Source organism: Lepidochelys kempii, chromosome 1 (genome assembly GCF_965140285.1).
Source record: "Lepidochelys kempii isolate rLepKem1 chromosome 1, rLepKem1.hap1, whole genome shotgun sequence".
Taxonomy (NCBI): domain Eukaryota; kingdom Metazoa; phylum Chordata; order Testudines; family Cheloniidae; genus Lepidochelys; species Lepidochelys kempii.
In genome coordinates, this window is record NC_136380.1 from 270944987 (window position 1) to 270960834 (window position 15848).

Sequence of the window (15848 nt, forward strand, 5' to 3'; positions counted from 1 at the left end):
AGGTGTGATGCATAGCAGGCCGCTGTATCTGCAGCATTTAGTGCAGTCTGGAGTGCTGTTCTCTCCACTAACTGCCCTTTATGAATGATGGCCTAAAACTGTTCTCATTGTGCTCCTGGCAGGTGGTCAATAAAAGCATTAAGTTTGGCATAATTCATGTGGTCACATTTTGCCACCAACGCCTGGTAATTTGTGATTCTGAAGCACAAGGTTATTGAGAAGTATGCCTGCCTTTCAAAGTAGTAAAGTCTTTTCCAGTCCCTATATTATGGGGGGTATTTTGTGTGATGTTGGTGGCCATGGGAATTCACTGCATGCACAATGATGAAATTACATGAAGCGTGTGAAAAAAATAATTCTGTATCCATGGGCATGTATGTAGTTTTTAGTCGGCCCATTTTCACGTTGGTGTGACTGAGGCTGGTGTTTGCCATCTTACCTCAGCTGGACCCAAAAGCACCAAGTTAACTGGGAGGGTAATCCTCGAGGATGGTGCAGTATGTCCAACAACTTATGGCAGGTGTCCTTCACCTCCGGGAGAGGGATCTGCAGTGTCTGTCACCCTCTTTGTGAAATCCTGAAAGAGTCTGAAATAGTTTGCTATGGACAGTTGAGGGGGCATCACCACGTCTGGGGATTAGGATGAGATTTGTTTGCGGTGTGGCCTCCTCTGCTAGTCTGGTCTCCTGTTCTCAAAAGTTTCATCAAGGTTCTGAGGCTCTGTATTTAGAGCCTCAGAAAAGACAGTGTCTCAGACTCAGAGTTGTTGACAATAGATACATAGGAAGTATGGTGCCTGTAGACTGCCCACGGATCCCAATATGGCCCCTGGGGTGGTGGAACCCTTGGCTGGTTATACCACAGGAGTGGAGGCTCAGAGCAAGGGTATATCTGGGAAGTCCCCAACTGGTAGACAGCGGAACCATGGTGAGAATACAGAGAAAGTAACCAGGAGGACATCCTATCTGAGGATCTGCTGGATATTCATGGAGCCGATCAGGAGAGTGGAAGTGAATGCCTTGGTGCTGCTGTTGATTCTGGGATTTGAGATGCACTTGGTACTGGTACCAAGTAGAGGGGACTACTGGGATCTCATACCACCAGGTCCCTGGAAAAATGAAACTCCTGCAGTGCCGTGGTGATCAGTTTGTCAGGGTTGATTTGTCTGTACTGAGGCAACTGGCAACCTTACTCAACATGGACAGTCTGACAAGGGTTGTTTAGAAGTTTTTGTACAGAAGATTTCCGTGCTGATGGCAATCTTCGTAGGGACAGTATGGTCTGTGCTTTTGCCTCTGACAGGTGGTGCCGCTGTTTTGAAAACTGCTACTACACAATAGCAACTTAATGTTTCCTAAGTTTTACTCCCTATGTTATTAAGTATACCCGATTTCTTAAATTGACAGTTGTCCTAGTCTAAGATTTTCTGCTTAAATATTGTAGTGTGTAAGTATATAAAAGTCTCCTAAAATGGAAACATATTACTAAACACAGGGCAGTTTAGAGTTGGCAGTTTAGAGTTTCCTGCTTTTTGCCCATTTAAGCCACTTCTATTTGTGAAAATTTGAATTCTTTACAAAGAATTAGATTAAATTATACAGAAAGGCAATCCACATGCTTTCAGTTTTGAGATACTATTAGGTAAGACGCCCCTGACATGCTGTCAAGCAGGCTAGCTTTCATCTTACTTGTCGTGACATTGGGTTTCAGGGACTAAGAGCTGTTGCCTGAATACTGTGTACACAGGATGTATTGTTGCAACATCTACATAAATTACTTGTCCTGTTTTCATATTTCAAAATCTCAATTACTGAATCACATTTAAGAACTTAGTTTGCTTTTAGATTTAAGTTGTGAACAAGAAAGTCTCCCAACACCCAGGCAGTCAGCATTCTGGTTTGTCTGGCTTCTTTTACTAGAGATTTTCTACAAAATGGCCCTTATGAAAGAAAATCCCTTCAAAAAGTGATTCAGTTTCAATTAGAGGCGGCATTATAAAAATCTTAATTTGAAATTATGTCCAAGAATTAAATATATTGTAGACATAAATTTCAAACTTTTGAACTGAGTTGATATCAGGAATTTGAAGTTTATCTTAGTTTAGTGATTCCCAAGTGGTTGTCTTCAGAGATTGCTAGTTTCAAAGGAGCAGATGTTTCCAGCTGCTTTTATAAGTGGCCAGAACTTTACAAAGAAGTACCTGGAGCCCTGTTAAAATTGTTAAAAAAAAGTTCCCTCTGCAGATGCTGCTGCAAACATAGTAGTGGGGACTAGAATATCCAACCACTAGCAGAAGATCAAGGTGGCTGGGCAGCACTTTTAGGGTGAAGGAAGCCCTATGCTGATCTTAAAAGGGTCAGCTGTGTCACCAGATTTGCTCATTATGGAATGCTTATCCATTAGCTAGCATAAAGCCTTGTAAATGTGTTCCGCAAGTTATATTGTTTGTCCCAATGCCACTGACTTTTTTTTTTAATATCAGAACCCTGTCCCTTAAAACTATTGTGGCACCCATGACAGTCAAGTTCTCACAAAAATAAGTCACTTATGTTTCTTAAAGAGCTTGTTTTGATCAAAATGCCAGTTTAAAGACAGGAGTGAAATTATTCAATTTTATATCCGACACTATTCTGTGGTAGAAATAGAAGTTTTCCCCTCCTCCCCATCTCTTAACAAGGAGAGAGATTTTAAACTCATTAAAAGTTCTTACTCAAGACAATCTTAATAGTTTTAGAATAGTTTAGTGTTTACTCCTGGAATGTTTAGTAAACAAAGGAAGTCTTTGGGAGAATGTGCCTAGATTTGAAGTTTAAGGGTATTTACAAAACTCACTTACCCAAAGGTTAGAAAAGAATGGTTGTTTACCTTACAGTTACCATGGTTCTGAGTTGTCCACACAGACTCATGCACCATGTGCACACAAGATTGGATTCTTTTGAATAGCAACGTCTTGGAGCAGTGCTTGGGCCCTGGATACCCTCATGACCCCCAGTGCTGAGGGTATAAGGGGTGGGGAAGCCTCAACACCCCAGTTCTTTTGCCAATGAAGAATCCCAAGTTAGCAGGGAAAGAGGATGGGTCATGGAATTTGTATGGTCAACACATCTTAAAGAATAAGAGTTACTGTAAGGTAAATAACTTGTTCTTTTGAGTGATTGTCCTCACAGTATCCTGTTCCTGGAGGTGGGTAAGAGTCCTACCTATAGATTGGAGGACCACCCTTCTGAAGCTTGCATCTGATCCAGAGGCCTGCACCAAGGTATGGACGTAGGGTGGTAGAAGCTTGGAGTGGAGTGAACTCCAAGTTGATGCCCTATAAATTTCAGTCAAGGGGACATTGTTCAAGGTGGCAGCAGTCGTCACCTGGGCTTGAGTCGAATCAGACTTAATGTGTCCAAGGGAATTTCTTAGACAGCAGGCACTTGTGCAGTCCAAAACCCATTTCGACAGCATCTGCACGGCTAGGAGTTTGTCCTCATCTTCTGCGAATGTGACAAATAGCTTTGGCAAGATCCTAGGTTGGCAAAAGGACAATGCTCTAACTACATCAGCACAAGCAGCTTTCAGTGAAGAACACTGTTTGGGAAGAGAAACTGGCAGAAGAACAGGATGAATATGGAAGTCTGATACATTCATAGGCAGGAATTTCAGATACTACCTCACAGCAACCTTTACTTGTTTAAGAAGGAGCCTTCCACATAAGAGCCCGGATTTCCTATTCTTCTGGCCAACGGCGCATTAGGAAGGTAGTCTTCATGGAGAGGTAGCCATGGGCTCAAAGGGAGGACCCATTAAGCCAGCTAGTGTGACAGAGATCCTACCGAACAGGGGAATCAACTGGTTGAAAGACATGGGTCAGTCCTTTAAGAAACCTCATTATAGCTTTTGTTTTAAAGAAACATTATACAGAATAATCATCAGATCCTTCTATTTGACAAGGTGTTACCATATGGGAAATGACTGCCTAGGAAGGAGTGCTGTGGAAAGGGATCTGGGGGTCACAGTGGATCACAAGCTAAATAGGAGTTACGAGTGTAATACTTTTGCAAAAAAAGCAAACATTCTGGGATGTATTAGCAGGAGTATTGCAAGCAAGACATGGGAAGTAATTCTTCCCCTCTACTCTGATTAGGCCTCAACTGGAGTATTGTGTGCAGTTCTGGGCGCCACATTTTAGGAAAGATGTGGACAAGTTGGAGAAAGTCCAGGGAAGAGCAACAAAAATGATTAAAGGTCTAGAAAACATGACTTATGAAGGAAGATTGAAAAAAATTGGGTTTGTTTAGTCTAGAGCAGAGAAGACAGAGGGGACAGGATAAGTTTTCAAGTACATAAAAGGTTGTTACAAGGAGGAGGGAGAAAAATTGTTCTTCTTAACCTCTGAGGATAGGACAAGAAGCAATGGGCTTAAATTGGAGCAAGGGCAGTTTAGGTTGGACATTAGGAAAAACTTAACTGTCAGAGTGGTTAAACACTGGAATAAATTGCCTAGGGAGGCTGTGGAATCTCCATCATCGGGAATTTTTAAGAGCAGGTTGGACAAATACCTGTCAGGGATGGTCTAGATAATACCTAGTCCTGCCTTGAGTGCAGGGGACTGGACTAGATGACCTCTCAAGCATAACATGTCAATTTAATAAAATCACAAATGTGTATAGGTAGAGATTTCACTTAATAGACCAGGCAGGTCTACGAAATATTAATATTTGAAGAAATTAGATAGGTATACTTTTCTTGCAGGTGAGTGTACTTAAGGGTATTCATAAAAGATACCCAAATATCAGAGTACTTATCTGTTTATTTTGGAAGCCTACTTTATGACGTATGGTTTGACATTTCAAGGGGCCCCAATAGAGCCAATGTTGATAGGAGCACTGTGGGAGTGGGGACGTGTAGACCAGCTTGATGGTGCTCTTCTGAACTCTGAAAAATGATAGGATTCCTTCCTCCATTGTGTAGCCATGTCCCACTGTGCTATCCTCAGTGGAGATGGGTCATATTTCAATGAGGATTGTCTGCTGTGCTCCCTGGGAGGCAAAGGCAGCAAAATCCTCCTCCATAAGCGGGGCATCCCATTCAGGTGTCTTGTTCTCAGGCAGATCTATGGCTGGTTCTGATCAGTCATGAGGGACCTGTCTATCTACTGATTGCCTCTAAGTCTGTCCAGGATTGGAGACTCTGGTACTGTTCCTACAGCTAAGTCTGCTGGTGTGTAGAACTGTCAGTGCAGATAAGACTGTTGGTACCAAACACACTGCCAGCTCTTGAGTGGTCAATGCCAAAGTTTTCCACAGCACTGCATTCATCAGCACAGCACCACCCAGAGCTAGTGTAGAGTCAGCCACCTGAATGGTACCAGTAGCAGTGTGGTGCTTGTTGTGGAAAGCTACCATCTTTTGTACAAATTTTGCCTTGGAGCTTAGGCAAGACTCAGCCTTGAAGCCCTGACACATGGGAGCTTTAGGAGGGGCTGCGTCTTCTGGCTGAGAAGCGAAAACTAGGTCCCTTCCCTGATCCTTGGAGGGGTGCTCTTTACCTCCCGTCTCCTGGGGAAAATCAGAGCATAGGAGCAAGGTTTCTGAATGTGCCTCAAATTTGGGGTGACATGACTCACTGGACAAATGAGAGAGATAGGAAGGTGGCCTCTTCAGTTGCTTACTGGAATCAGATGCTTGCGTGAACGTTTAAGTTTCCATCTGACTTTTCTTGCCCTCAGGGTGTGCTCTGAAGTTCTGCACACTGAACAGTGCTCAGCACATGTCCCCCTCTCAAGCATGAGGCACCTCAAGTGTGTCATTGTTATGCACCTCGCAATACAGCAGTGCCTATTTTAAATCCTGTAGACTTGCTTTTGCCCATTTATACCTATGTGCAGGGAGTCGAGCCCTTGCACAGAAGATAGATGGATTTTCTTACCACCTCCATACCTTGAACCTCACTAACTACAATAAAAACTTTACAAATGGGTCTAAACTAACTTATTCTAATAATTAACAGTTCATAGATAACAAAAAGGTCTAACTATACTGTCAGCTACGGTGGCTGCAAAAGCTCCTGCATGGTCCCAATGGACACTATTCAAAATCTGATTTTGCACGTATGAGGGTGCATGCACAACCACAGTGTAGTCTGTGTGGACAATCACTTGAACTTTTTCATGCATAAATATTTAGTCATTAATTTGTGCCTCTACTTTTTTTAAATTTTAGTTCATATCAAATATTTCATGACTAAAAGCAGTGTTTGTCATGATCTCCTTGATATTTCAGTATGAACGGTGAGCAACACCAAGTATTTAAGTGTTCCTTTAGCTAATACGTGAGCTGTTCAAATCTATAATTTTACTTGCAAGATCGTGGTTTGTTCATTCAGTTATTCCCAAATCCAAGCTATACAAGAATCCTAGAGAACTATTTAATGAAAAACAGCTTAGAAGTATATTTTAGTATGAATTTCAGGATTTCATGTAAAACCGAAAGGAGTCCAATATAGGTTACAAAACCTTATTCAAAAGGCTCTTTCCAAATACTCAGACACTTACTAAATTATAAGATGCTTCAGAAGAGGAGACTTCAGGCTGGGATTTTCAAATAAGCTTAAAGCCTTGTCTACAGTAGGAAGGGTTTGCTGGTGTCACTTACACCAGTTCACCTTCCCCTAAATAAAATAGACTCAGCCAAATGACCTTTTTGCTGATATGCTGCTTTTATACTAGGACTTTCATTAGGGGTTTGATACACCCCCTCCCTCTCCCCCCCAGACATAACTATGCCAGCAAACCTTGAGTAGAGAAGGCTTGAGCATCTCTGCTATGAAAGATCATAAATTCCCTCCTGACAAGGTTACCTGATCTATATGCATCAACTGCTGAAGAAACTGAGACCAGTCAACTAGTTAGTGAGCCAACAGACTGATACCCAACTCAAACTCATTAATTCATTTTGGCTTTCTTTTCTGGATCAACCAAGATAAATCAGAGCTGGGAACAAGCATGTCAGCACAAAAGCTGTTGACATGTTACTTAGGACAATTTTATGGCAACTCTTCAACATTAAGAGAAAGGGGAAATGATTCATCTAAAGGGCTCAGTCAGTGATACTTTGTAGTATATCACTGGCATCCAGCACCAGGCTTCAGTTAAGGATGTTCTGCATAAGCAATACTACAAGTTGGACTGATCAATATTGAATACCTTTATGCTTATTGGGTAAGCTTCTATTAAATCCTAAATGGACAATATGCTCCTGAAGATAAGTGAACAGGTTTCTCTCAAGATAAACATTAGGTGGCATTCTATTTGATTTCTTGATTTCCACTGAACAACAAGTGTCAAGCTACTATGCAAATAGTGGTTTAATAGGTTGTGTTAAGTAGCTATAGGTAGCTTCTTTGAAGAACTGAATTAAAGAGCATTTCCTCGTTCTAATTTTGAGGAAAGGCCAGGAATATACACTAGAAGGTTCTAGTAAAACCCACTCTTAAGAGAGCTTCTATTTGAGCAACTAACCAGGACTGGATTAAGTAGGATAAGCAGTCAAACCACCTGATTTTTTTTTTTTGTTATAGTCCATCTCCAGGGCTCTTCTAGTTTGCCTAAAGAGAAGTGTAGTTTTTGTTGGAAGCTGTCTACTAGTTACAACAGAAAAGGTGAGAATTAAGATGAATTGTTTGAGGTTTTCCTTGTAGAATAAATAGTTCTTTGCTTGTCCAAGTCACAGCATTGCTTGAAGTATGAAAATAAACACATTTTCATGCCCTGGAATATGAGAACTTGATTTTGTTTACATGACCTTTGCCTTAAATTGCCACCCCCCACACTTTGTTTTAAGCATATGAAGGTAAGATTTAAATGTTAGGGAGGCTCAAAGTAGTTTATGCTTTGTCCTAGGAGGCAAGGTAAGAACTACACTTCTGGAGTGTGAACTCCTACTCTAATCCATCAGTTGAATCACAACCCTTCAGCCACTTTACTGCTGCCCAATATATAGTTTTCTTTTTGCCACCATATGCATATTGGTGGCAAAGTCTTGGTTGTAAAAAAACAGCTGTGCTGTAAACTATTTAAAAAATAGTTATTCCTGCATGTGAAAAGAATTTTGTTTCACAGTTGCAATAGCAAGTTAGAGCCTTTATTCAGGTTTTGGGAGTCAAATAGTGTTAGCTTGTTACTCCTATGCAGGATAGGACTGTCAAGTCATGGCTTTGAAATACCTGATGCAGGAAAGACATTGCTTTATCAGATTTTATGCATTCCCAAATATTGGTAGCTTTTAACATGCATCTAAATTGGAAGATAAATTCAGTTTTAGCCTGTAATCTTTCAGGCCTAGGAGTCATAAGCCATCAGCTGATTTATACATATATTGCAGTGTCAGGCAACAATGCTAACCGTCTTACCTCCTGCTTCCTCTAGGTGGAGCAAAACACATGCTGTAGTTATCTAGTTTAGTGAAGCGAACTCCTGTATATTTTATAACACAGTTACAAAAGTTTGATTTTGTGAGCTGAAATTAAGATGACATCCAAGCTTTGCCAGATTTATATTCCAAAGACACTGAATAACCAAGCAGTAAATTACTTTGACATGACACTATTCTTGCATTTTTTTGCATGCTCATATAAAGTAAAATCCAATGAGTTTCTCCTGCAGGGAACACAACTGCTGCAAATAATGAAGAATTGCAGTCAGTAGATATCATACATACTGCAGAACACTTTTTAGGAAAAGTTTTTGTAGGCACTTATGTATCCCTCCACCACTTGTGTTTCATTATTTTCCATGTATTTAAGAATTGCTGGAGTGAGTTTCCTAGTCTAAATTAATCCCCCTATGAAAGTTCTCTCAGACATGGGACTACCAATATGTTAAATTTCTGCAGAAGGTCATGTGTGGGGGGGAGGGGGGGAAGGAGACGATGGGGAGGAGTCAGGTGCTTACAGCTAATAGAGGTTAATATAATTATAGATCTCTATCCTTATATTCAATCTTCTACAATGCCAAGACTCACTTTGTTTCAGGTACTCTTATTTAAGTTTGCTGAGAGACAGGGCCTGGTCCTTTCAGCTGGCCAATCCTTCACTACTTTTGGAGACCCTTCCCTTTTGCAATCACAGCCTGTTTTATTTCCATCCTCCATACTTTATTAATCAAGGGCTTCATCCTTTAAGTGAAACCCTTAATTACTGGAGTGGCTTGCCAAGGCCTCTTCCTTAACCCAGATTTTTTTTAAAGTGCTGTTTAAGAGGTTTTGCATTCCTTTTTAAGTATACTCAGATGCCTCATTATATAGATATCTGTACAAGGACATACAAAGTTTCTTTCCTTTAAACGCAAACTACAATAGAAAACTCAAGGTGTCAAGGGATCTTAAAGATTGTTACTTGCTTTTATCAGCAGATGAAGCCATCCTTTAAAGCTAGTTTTACGCTATAAAAAAGCAATAATTAAACCTGGAATAAGAGTGCGATTTAAAATGTAAATTAATTTAATTGAAGCCCAGATTAAACATTTGCTTACAATACCTAAATATTTTAAATCTGTGGCTTTTATGATTTTAAATAAAAGGTTGAAAGAATGCCAGTGCAGACTGCAGTCTTTCACACAGGCAGAAAGCTTACTAAAGAAGCCAGCTAGTTTCTACTTCTGTTCACGAGATACACGCAGCAAGGGTTAGGAAAATGAATATGCAGCAATACAGTTACCAGTACCTCTCAAACTTGTTCTCTAGAATCTCAGTATTCATTTAAAATAAAGCTAGCTACCATAGTTGAAAGCATAAAAACAAACTAGTTTAGCCAATGGAGAGATGTTTTGGTGAGTCTACAGAGAGCTTGGAACAGTTTAGAATTGTGAACTGCCCCCCTTCCTCCTCAGTAAGATATATTACCTTGTGTTTTGGATACGTTATTTGTTCTAGAAATCTCTCCTCCATTTCCTCCTGATTTGAGGATCTACAGAAATCCCTTACCAGGACGTCATCCCTGTATTTTTCCCTTTCATGGTCAACCAGGGACTTCACTGGTCACCTCCTTCTGGAGGTCAGAACAAATGCATATTTTTTTATGTACAACGCAATACCTTCTTTTTAACCTGACTGTCCTTCCTGAAGTTATAACCCTCTATACCAATATTCCAGTCGTGACATTTATTAGTTCATGACACTTTCACTTTAAGTTTAATTATACACATTTCACTTTACTGCAGTTGATCATTGATGTATTTTATTTTAGCTAGAAACTAGCAATGCAAATGTAGTTGTGAAGTAGCTATCAAAAATTAAGTATGATATTCTTGAAGTATTTCTGCAGACTAAAGATACAGATGAAGCCTGTAACTGTGTTTAGTTAGTATTTTTAACTAGTTTGCCTAAGAACAATATTTAAAACTTGAGTAGCAGTTTACTTAAAGAAAATCCTCATTTGCTTTAAGTGTCAAGCTACTGAAAGGAACTGTTTGTTCATCAAAACTTAGACATCTAAACCTGTCTTTAGAAGAAAAATGTGGGTTGTTCCCGTCTTGCTTTATTGATGGATAATGGCCAGAAGCACTATTTTTACCGCTGAAATATCAAGTCTCTTCTTTAAGAATTACCACGATTGGTGTTCACCACATGCCACTTGTAAATTGTTTAACTTACTATATATGATCTTGAAGAAATGTTGTGGTGCAACGTTTTTAGCAGCTGTGCACGTCAACAAAATATTCACTGCCAGAACCTTTTACAAAAATTTTAGGTACTAAGCTACTGCCTATATAGTGTTCTCACACAAGTATACAAACATTACATGATGCCAAAACATTAGATTTTCTTGTAGTATTAAAATAGAAACTTAGCCCTCAAATGAAGAGGCAGAGGTTAACTATTAAAATATTTTCTCAATACTTTGTCAGGAGTTTGAGTCAGATTATTTTAAACTGAGGAACACACTAAGAATCCCTTTCCTTCCAACTACTCAGGTCTCGTTACTTGATTTAAGAGACCTACTAGTCCTCTAGTAGTCCATAACGTCTTACAGGTAAGACTGAAAAATCTGAAATCAAGGTAAAAATAATCAGAAAGGGTTTTTTCCCACCACCATCTTGCAGGCTTCTTTACAACTCTTCAGGAAAAAAAAGGAACTCCCCTTTTACTCTTTGCATGTCACATTCTTTAAGAATTTACTATAACATCTGCAAAATCCAGGTTTCAATCTAATCTAAATATTGACTATAACCTATTTCCAGAGCAACATATTCTGATCATTTATTTTATGACTCATCTCATTTTGAATCCAAATTAAGTCTATGAAATAGGATAAGCTATAAATTCTTCGGAGTTTGTGGATCATTTGAATTTTGGCAAATTAAACTGTGAAAAGTCGCTGAAGTTCCTTTTAAAAAAGGAAAAAGGATCCCTATCTGAATATGAGTGGGATTGTTAAATCTAGGTTTACCTCTTCATACACCTCTCGGACTGCAGCACCTCCTGGTTCCTCCTCTGGCTCCATTCCTCCACCTGGTACAATCCACTGATCTGGGTACCGACTACTACTCACTAACAGCACCTGAAAGGTCAAAATACACACATTTAAGTAGTCATTTGAAAATAATCTGATTGGAGAGTCTGAAGGCTACTGACCATTTTCCTACAGTGTACTTGTTCATGCCAGATGGATTACAGCTTTCAAAAACGTAAATCAAAAATAAATAACCTGCACCTAGATTTACATGTGAAGTACTAACTCTTATTAAAAATCTTGAGATTAATGAAGGTTAAGAGTCAAGGTCCTCAGTCGTATATTCACCTCCCTGCACTTGTTTAAATAGGGCATTTTCTTACATCATATTGGTGAGAACTTTCCTGACTGTTGTACAATGAAATATATCAAGTTGATTTAGAGGGACACCTTTCTAGACGGCTGATAACGAGGCTTCTGTAAAAAGTCCAAATAAGTAGAATTGTCAAAAATATAAAGTTTAAACTAGATATTTCCCTGGAATTTTTACAATATTTACTTTGCATGATTTAATGATGTAACTTCACTGGAACTTGTTGTTCAAGTTAGAGAAATACAAAAAGCAAGAATCAAAAACAAGTTAATTATAAAAATGTTTTCAAAATGTACTAATCCGTTATTAGTAAATTAGGAAAAACCTATTTAAAATGTGTTTTGTCTTCATGTTTAGCCATCTATTTTGCATTAAAATTGGAAAGGACATTTTGGGCAGAAAGGTATAACAGACCTTTAATAAAACTAGTATAGTGCCTAGGACCCCAAGTCAGAGTGGGACTCCACTGTGCTACGCAGCGTACAAAGAGGGTAAAGATGGCTTCTCGCCCAAGGAGCTTTCTTGTATAACTGTTGCCACAATAGAATTTTAGCATTGTGCAGTTCTCACCATTAGCCAGCCATTGCAGTTTAAAATACTTATTTTACCATTTATCCAAGAATGTAGTGAAGTTAAAGGTTACATTGGATAGTTTTATATAAAAGTCAAATATGGTAAGGAGGACCATGAAAATGGAACTCTGATGGAAAGAGCATCTGGAGTTAGTAAAAGATTACCTGTATTTGCGGTCATTTCCACTCTGACTAGTAGATTCTATCTATAGTAGTTTAGTATGAAGCTTCTTGGAAGTTAGCACAAGATAGCTTATGTAACCACTTTTCTCCTTGGGAAATACATTTTCCTTTAAGGATGGAAAGGAATACAAACATGTACTATAAGCGAGCTATTTGCAGAAATGAAGCCAATAAGTGCAAAAAACCAAATTATGTTCTATTGAAAATTCAGATCCACTACATATTGCTCAGTTTAGCAATGCTAGATGTTTGGATGATCACATTTGGCCTTACTGGGAGATTGGCCCAGGGAGAGGAGGGGTGCAGAGACATTTTACAGAACAAAAATAAATCAGTAAGGAGTTCTTAATTATGTATTATTCTAGAAAATATGCAGATTACTATCCAATTGCAATAAAGTTAAACAGAACAATTTAACAACCTAAGGCTGGGATATGGGGTGTTTTGTACTCTCGGGGGGAAAGGGGGGCGGCGGCTGGGAGAGAGCTTGTTTTAATTTCACATACATACCAGTGTTACCACCAATGGTGGACATTTTCCCCCACTATCACTCAAGTGATTTTTAGACAGAACTGGCTTCTATTTTAATACTTTGTCAAAGACAAAAGTCCTAATTTGTGGAGACAGTTACAGCACTATAATACTCTGCAGTATCTCCTATGGTCCAGTTATTGGTGGTATAGTAGAACTAAGTTGGACTCTCTCACAGCAGGGAAGGAAACCCACTACTTACTGGGCCTCTGAAGTGAACTCAGTCTCTTGTATAGAAGGCCAGAATACTGACCACAGGATCACCCCACATATTTTACAACCTACTTTTGTTAGCATAGCTGTTTAAAACCTAAAACTACTAGTAATAGAGATTACTATGGCTCATGGAGTTGCCTATATGGATCCATACTCTATACCCCTAATTTCTTCCTACTAAATCAATAATCTATTATAAGACTATGGGGAAGGAGATATAGAACAAACATAGGGAGTCTTCAAAAATCAGTTATGTTAATTAAATGTAAGAGCATTACCTGCGAGGTTCCCAGACAAGATGATTACAAAGTAGTCTTTAACCCAGGGAGGAGAGTGTGAAGACCCACTGAACAATGATTGTGGAACTGCTCTCCTATTCAAGTATCTGCTCTACAAGCTAATTACAAGGGGTAATGCTGTGTAAATATATCAGTATAAATCCAGGTAGCCTATTTGCCTCTCTGGGGAAAAGGTGTGTTTTAAGAAGATGGCTAAAATGCTGTCCTAGCAAGGGTCAGTATTTACTCCTGGAGGAAGTCTGCACACTATTATAAAATATGCAGAATTTTAATTGTCAGAATACTACAATCATACCAGTTTCAATTATTTTGGTAATTTATTCCAAAATAAATGTCAGCAAGTATGTCTGTACCAATACAAACAAAGAAAAAAAGATTCCCCCCAGGAGTAAAGAATTAAAGAAACCCCCTACAACAACCCAGTTCCAGTTCCTCTTATGCTTTTTGTTGGGTGCCTCAGTCTGGGCGTGTTACAAATGCCACTTGGGCACATGTGCGTGCGTGTGGGAACTATGCCCCTGTGGTCTCAGACACACCCCTCCCACCCCCAGAGCCTAAGCTGTGAGGCATCCCCTGGTTCAGACATCCACACTCCCTCCCCAGAGCCCAGGGATCTCGAGAGCATGCAAGAGAGAAACAGCCTGATGTTGGTCCTGAGCTTGTATAAAGCCACCTGCTTCCTTCAGGACATGCTGGAAACCACAGCTGCCCAGAACCCTCCAGCTCCCTCTCCCTGACAGAGTCCTGTATTTGCAAGCCAGAGAGCCAGGCTCTGCTGGGTCCAGCGGTTCCCACTGGTGCCCAGCAGCTCTGTGGCACCAATTCTGCAGGGAAAAATTAATTCTGCACAGAACTTTAATTCTGTGAAAATTCATTGCACAGTGGCACATAATTCCCCCAGGAATAAGTCTTACTGAAACTGTTGAAGCTACCTTAGAACAGATGGGGTAGGAGCTGGAAAGGAACAGTGGCAGATTACCAAGCTGCTCCTACAGCCGGGTACCTCTGTGCTTTCATTAGTTAATGCTAAAGTTAACACGGAGATGGAGTCATTCACAATATTTGTCTTAAGGCTGTAGATTCATGCAGACATCAGTGTGTTAATTTACCATTATTCTATCAGGAATGCCTTTATTTGCATTTAAGATTTTGCAACCACAAGAGCCACAGTCACATACGTTTTCTTTTTCTTTAAGCACAAGATAGAATCTCCCAGAAAGAGTACCAGCCCACACTAGACAGTTTTACCTCCTGGGCTTCTCAATGTGCTCAAGCAACCTAGTGATACCCTTGGTCTCAAGCAAGAAGTCAGTCTTCACCACTTAGTGTCTAGGAGAAAGCCAACTCACATCAAGTGCTACAAATCTAAGACTTTGGAAATTTCATGCATTACAAAATGTTCTCTATACTTTAATATTGCAGCCTAGTCTCCTCCCCTGGTCTCAAGTGGTGTGTGGGAGAAAGACAGTATGGTTAGATTAATATAAAGAGGCTTTGCTAAGAGCTTTGAGGTCAGAGCAGCATCTTATCTTTATAGAACACACTGATGCATCAGCATGGAGAATGGAAAAGGAGTATGCACCAGCTTGGACAGTCTAATAGGAATGAAGACTGAAAAAAAATTGATGTAAAAAAATCTTAGATAAGTGGTGCCACTGATTTGGTTTGCACTACATGCAAGTTCCAGGACAGGGACAACTCCTGAAAATGAGACACATGCCTTTTGAAAGTCTCAACACTAACAAGGAGAGATCAAAGATTCCTGTACTAGTGAGACTGAAGACAGAAATTTGAAGCCAGGTGTGCACTCAAGCCCAGGAAGAGAATAGACTGCAGCAAAGCAGGCAGTCCAGAATAAAGGGAACGAATGGAAAACTGGAGCGAAGCATATCCTTTATCTTGTTGAGATGAAAGGAAATTTAATAGAAAGTTTTCTGCTTTCTAACACGATTTTCTGGACTTCTACAGAAGAATATGTCCAAGTTGCTGAACTAGTCAGCAACCAGACTGTTGTACTCTGGTACCTCTAGTTGGGATGCAGGATCTAGCTGAAGAAAGTCTCTCAAAGACTGCTTGAATTGAAGAATGATGAAAAGTCAGATCTTTGTCATTCATTATACAGATAATTCCAAAAGTTCAGCAAGTCACCTTTAAGAGTTCATGGAAACTTGAAATCAGATGGAAAGACTAAGTTTGGGGACAACCCTCCAGAAACTGAAGATGGCAACAGCTCTTCTA

General features: G+C 39.7%; 1 protein-coding gene across 6 annotated transcripts in view; it reads right to left on the minus strand.

Annotated features, from left to right (window-relative positions):
- NUDT4 (nudix hydrolase 4) overlaps positions 1–15848 on the minus strand; it is a 53478-nt gene that overhangs the window by 20621 nt on the left and 17009 nt on the right. For all 6 annotated transcript variants that reach the window (XM_073327555.2, XM_073327553.2, XM_073327557.2 and 3 more), the window contains exon 2: positions 11434–11544. In XM_073327555.2, coding sequence (XP_073183656.1) covers positions 11434–11544 — 111 coding nt within the window. The remainder of the gene's footprint in view (positions 1–11433; positions 11545–15848) is intronic.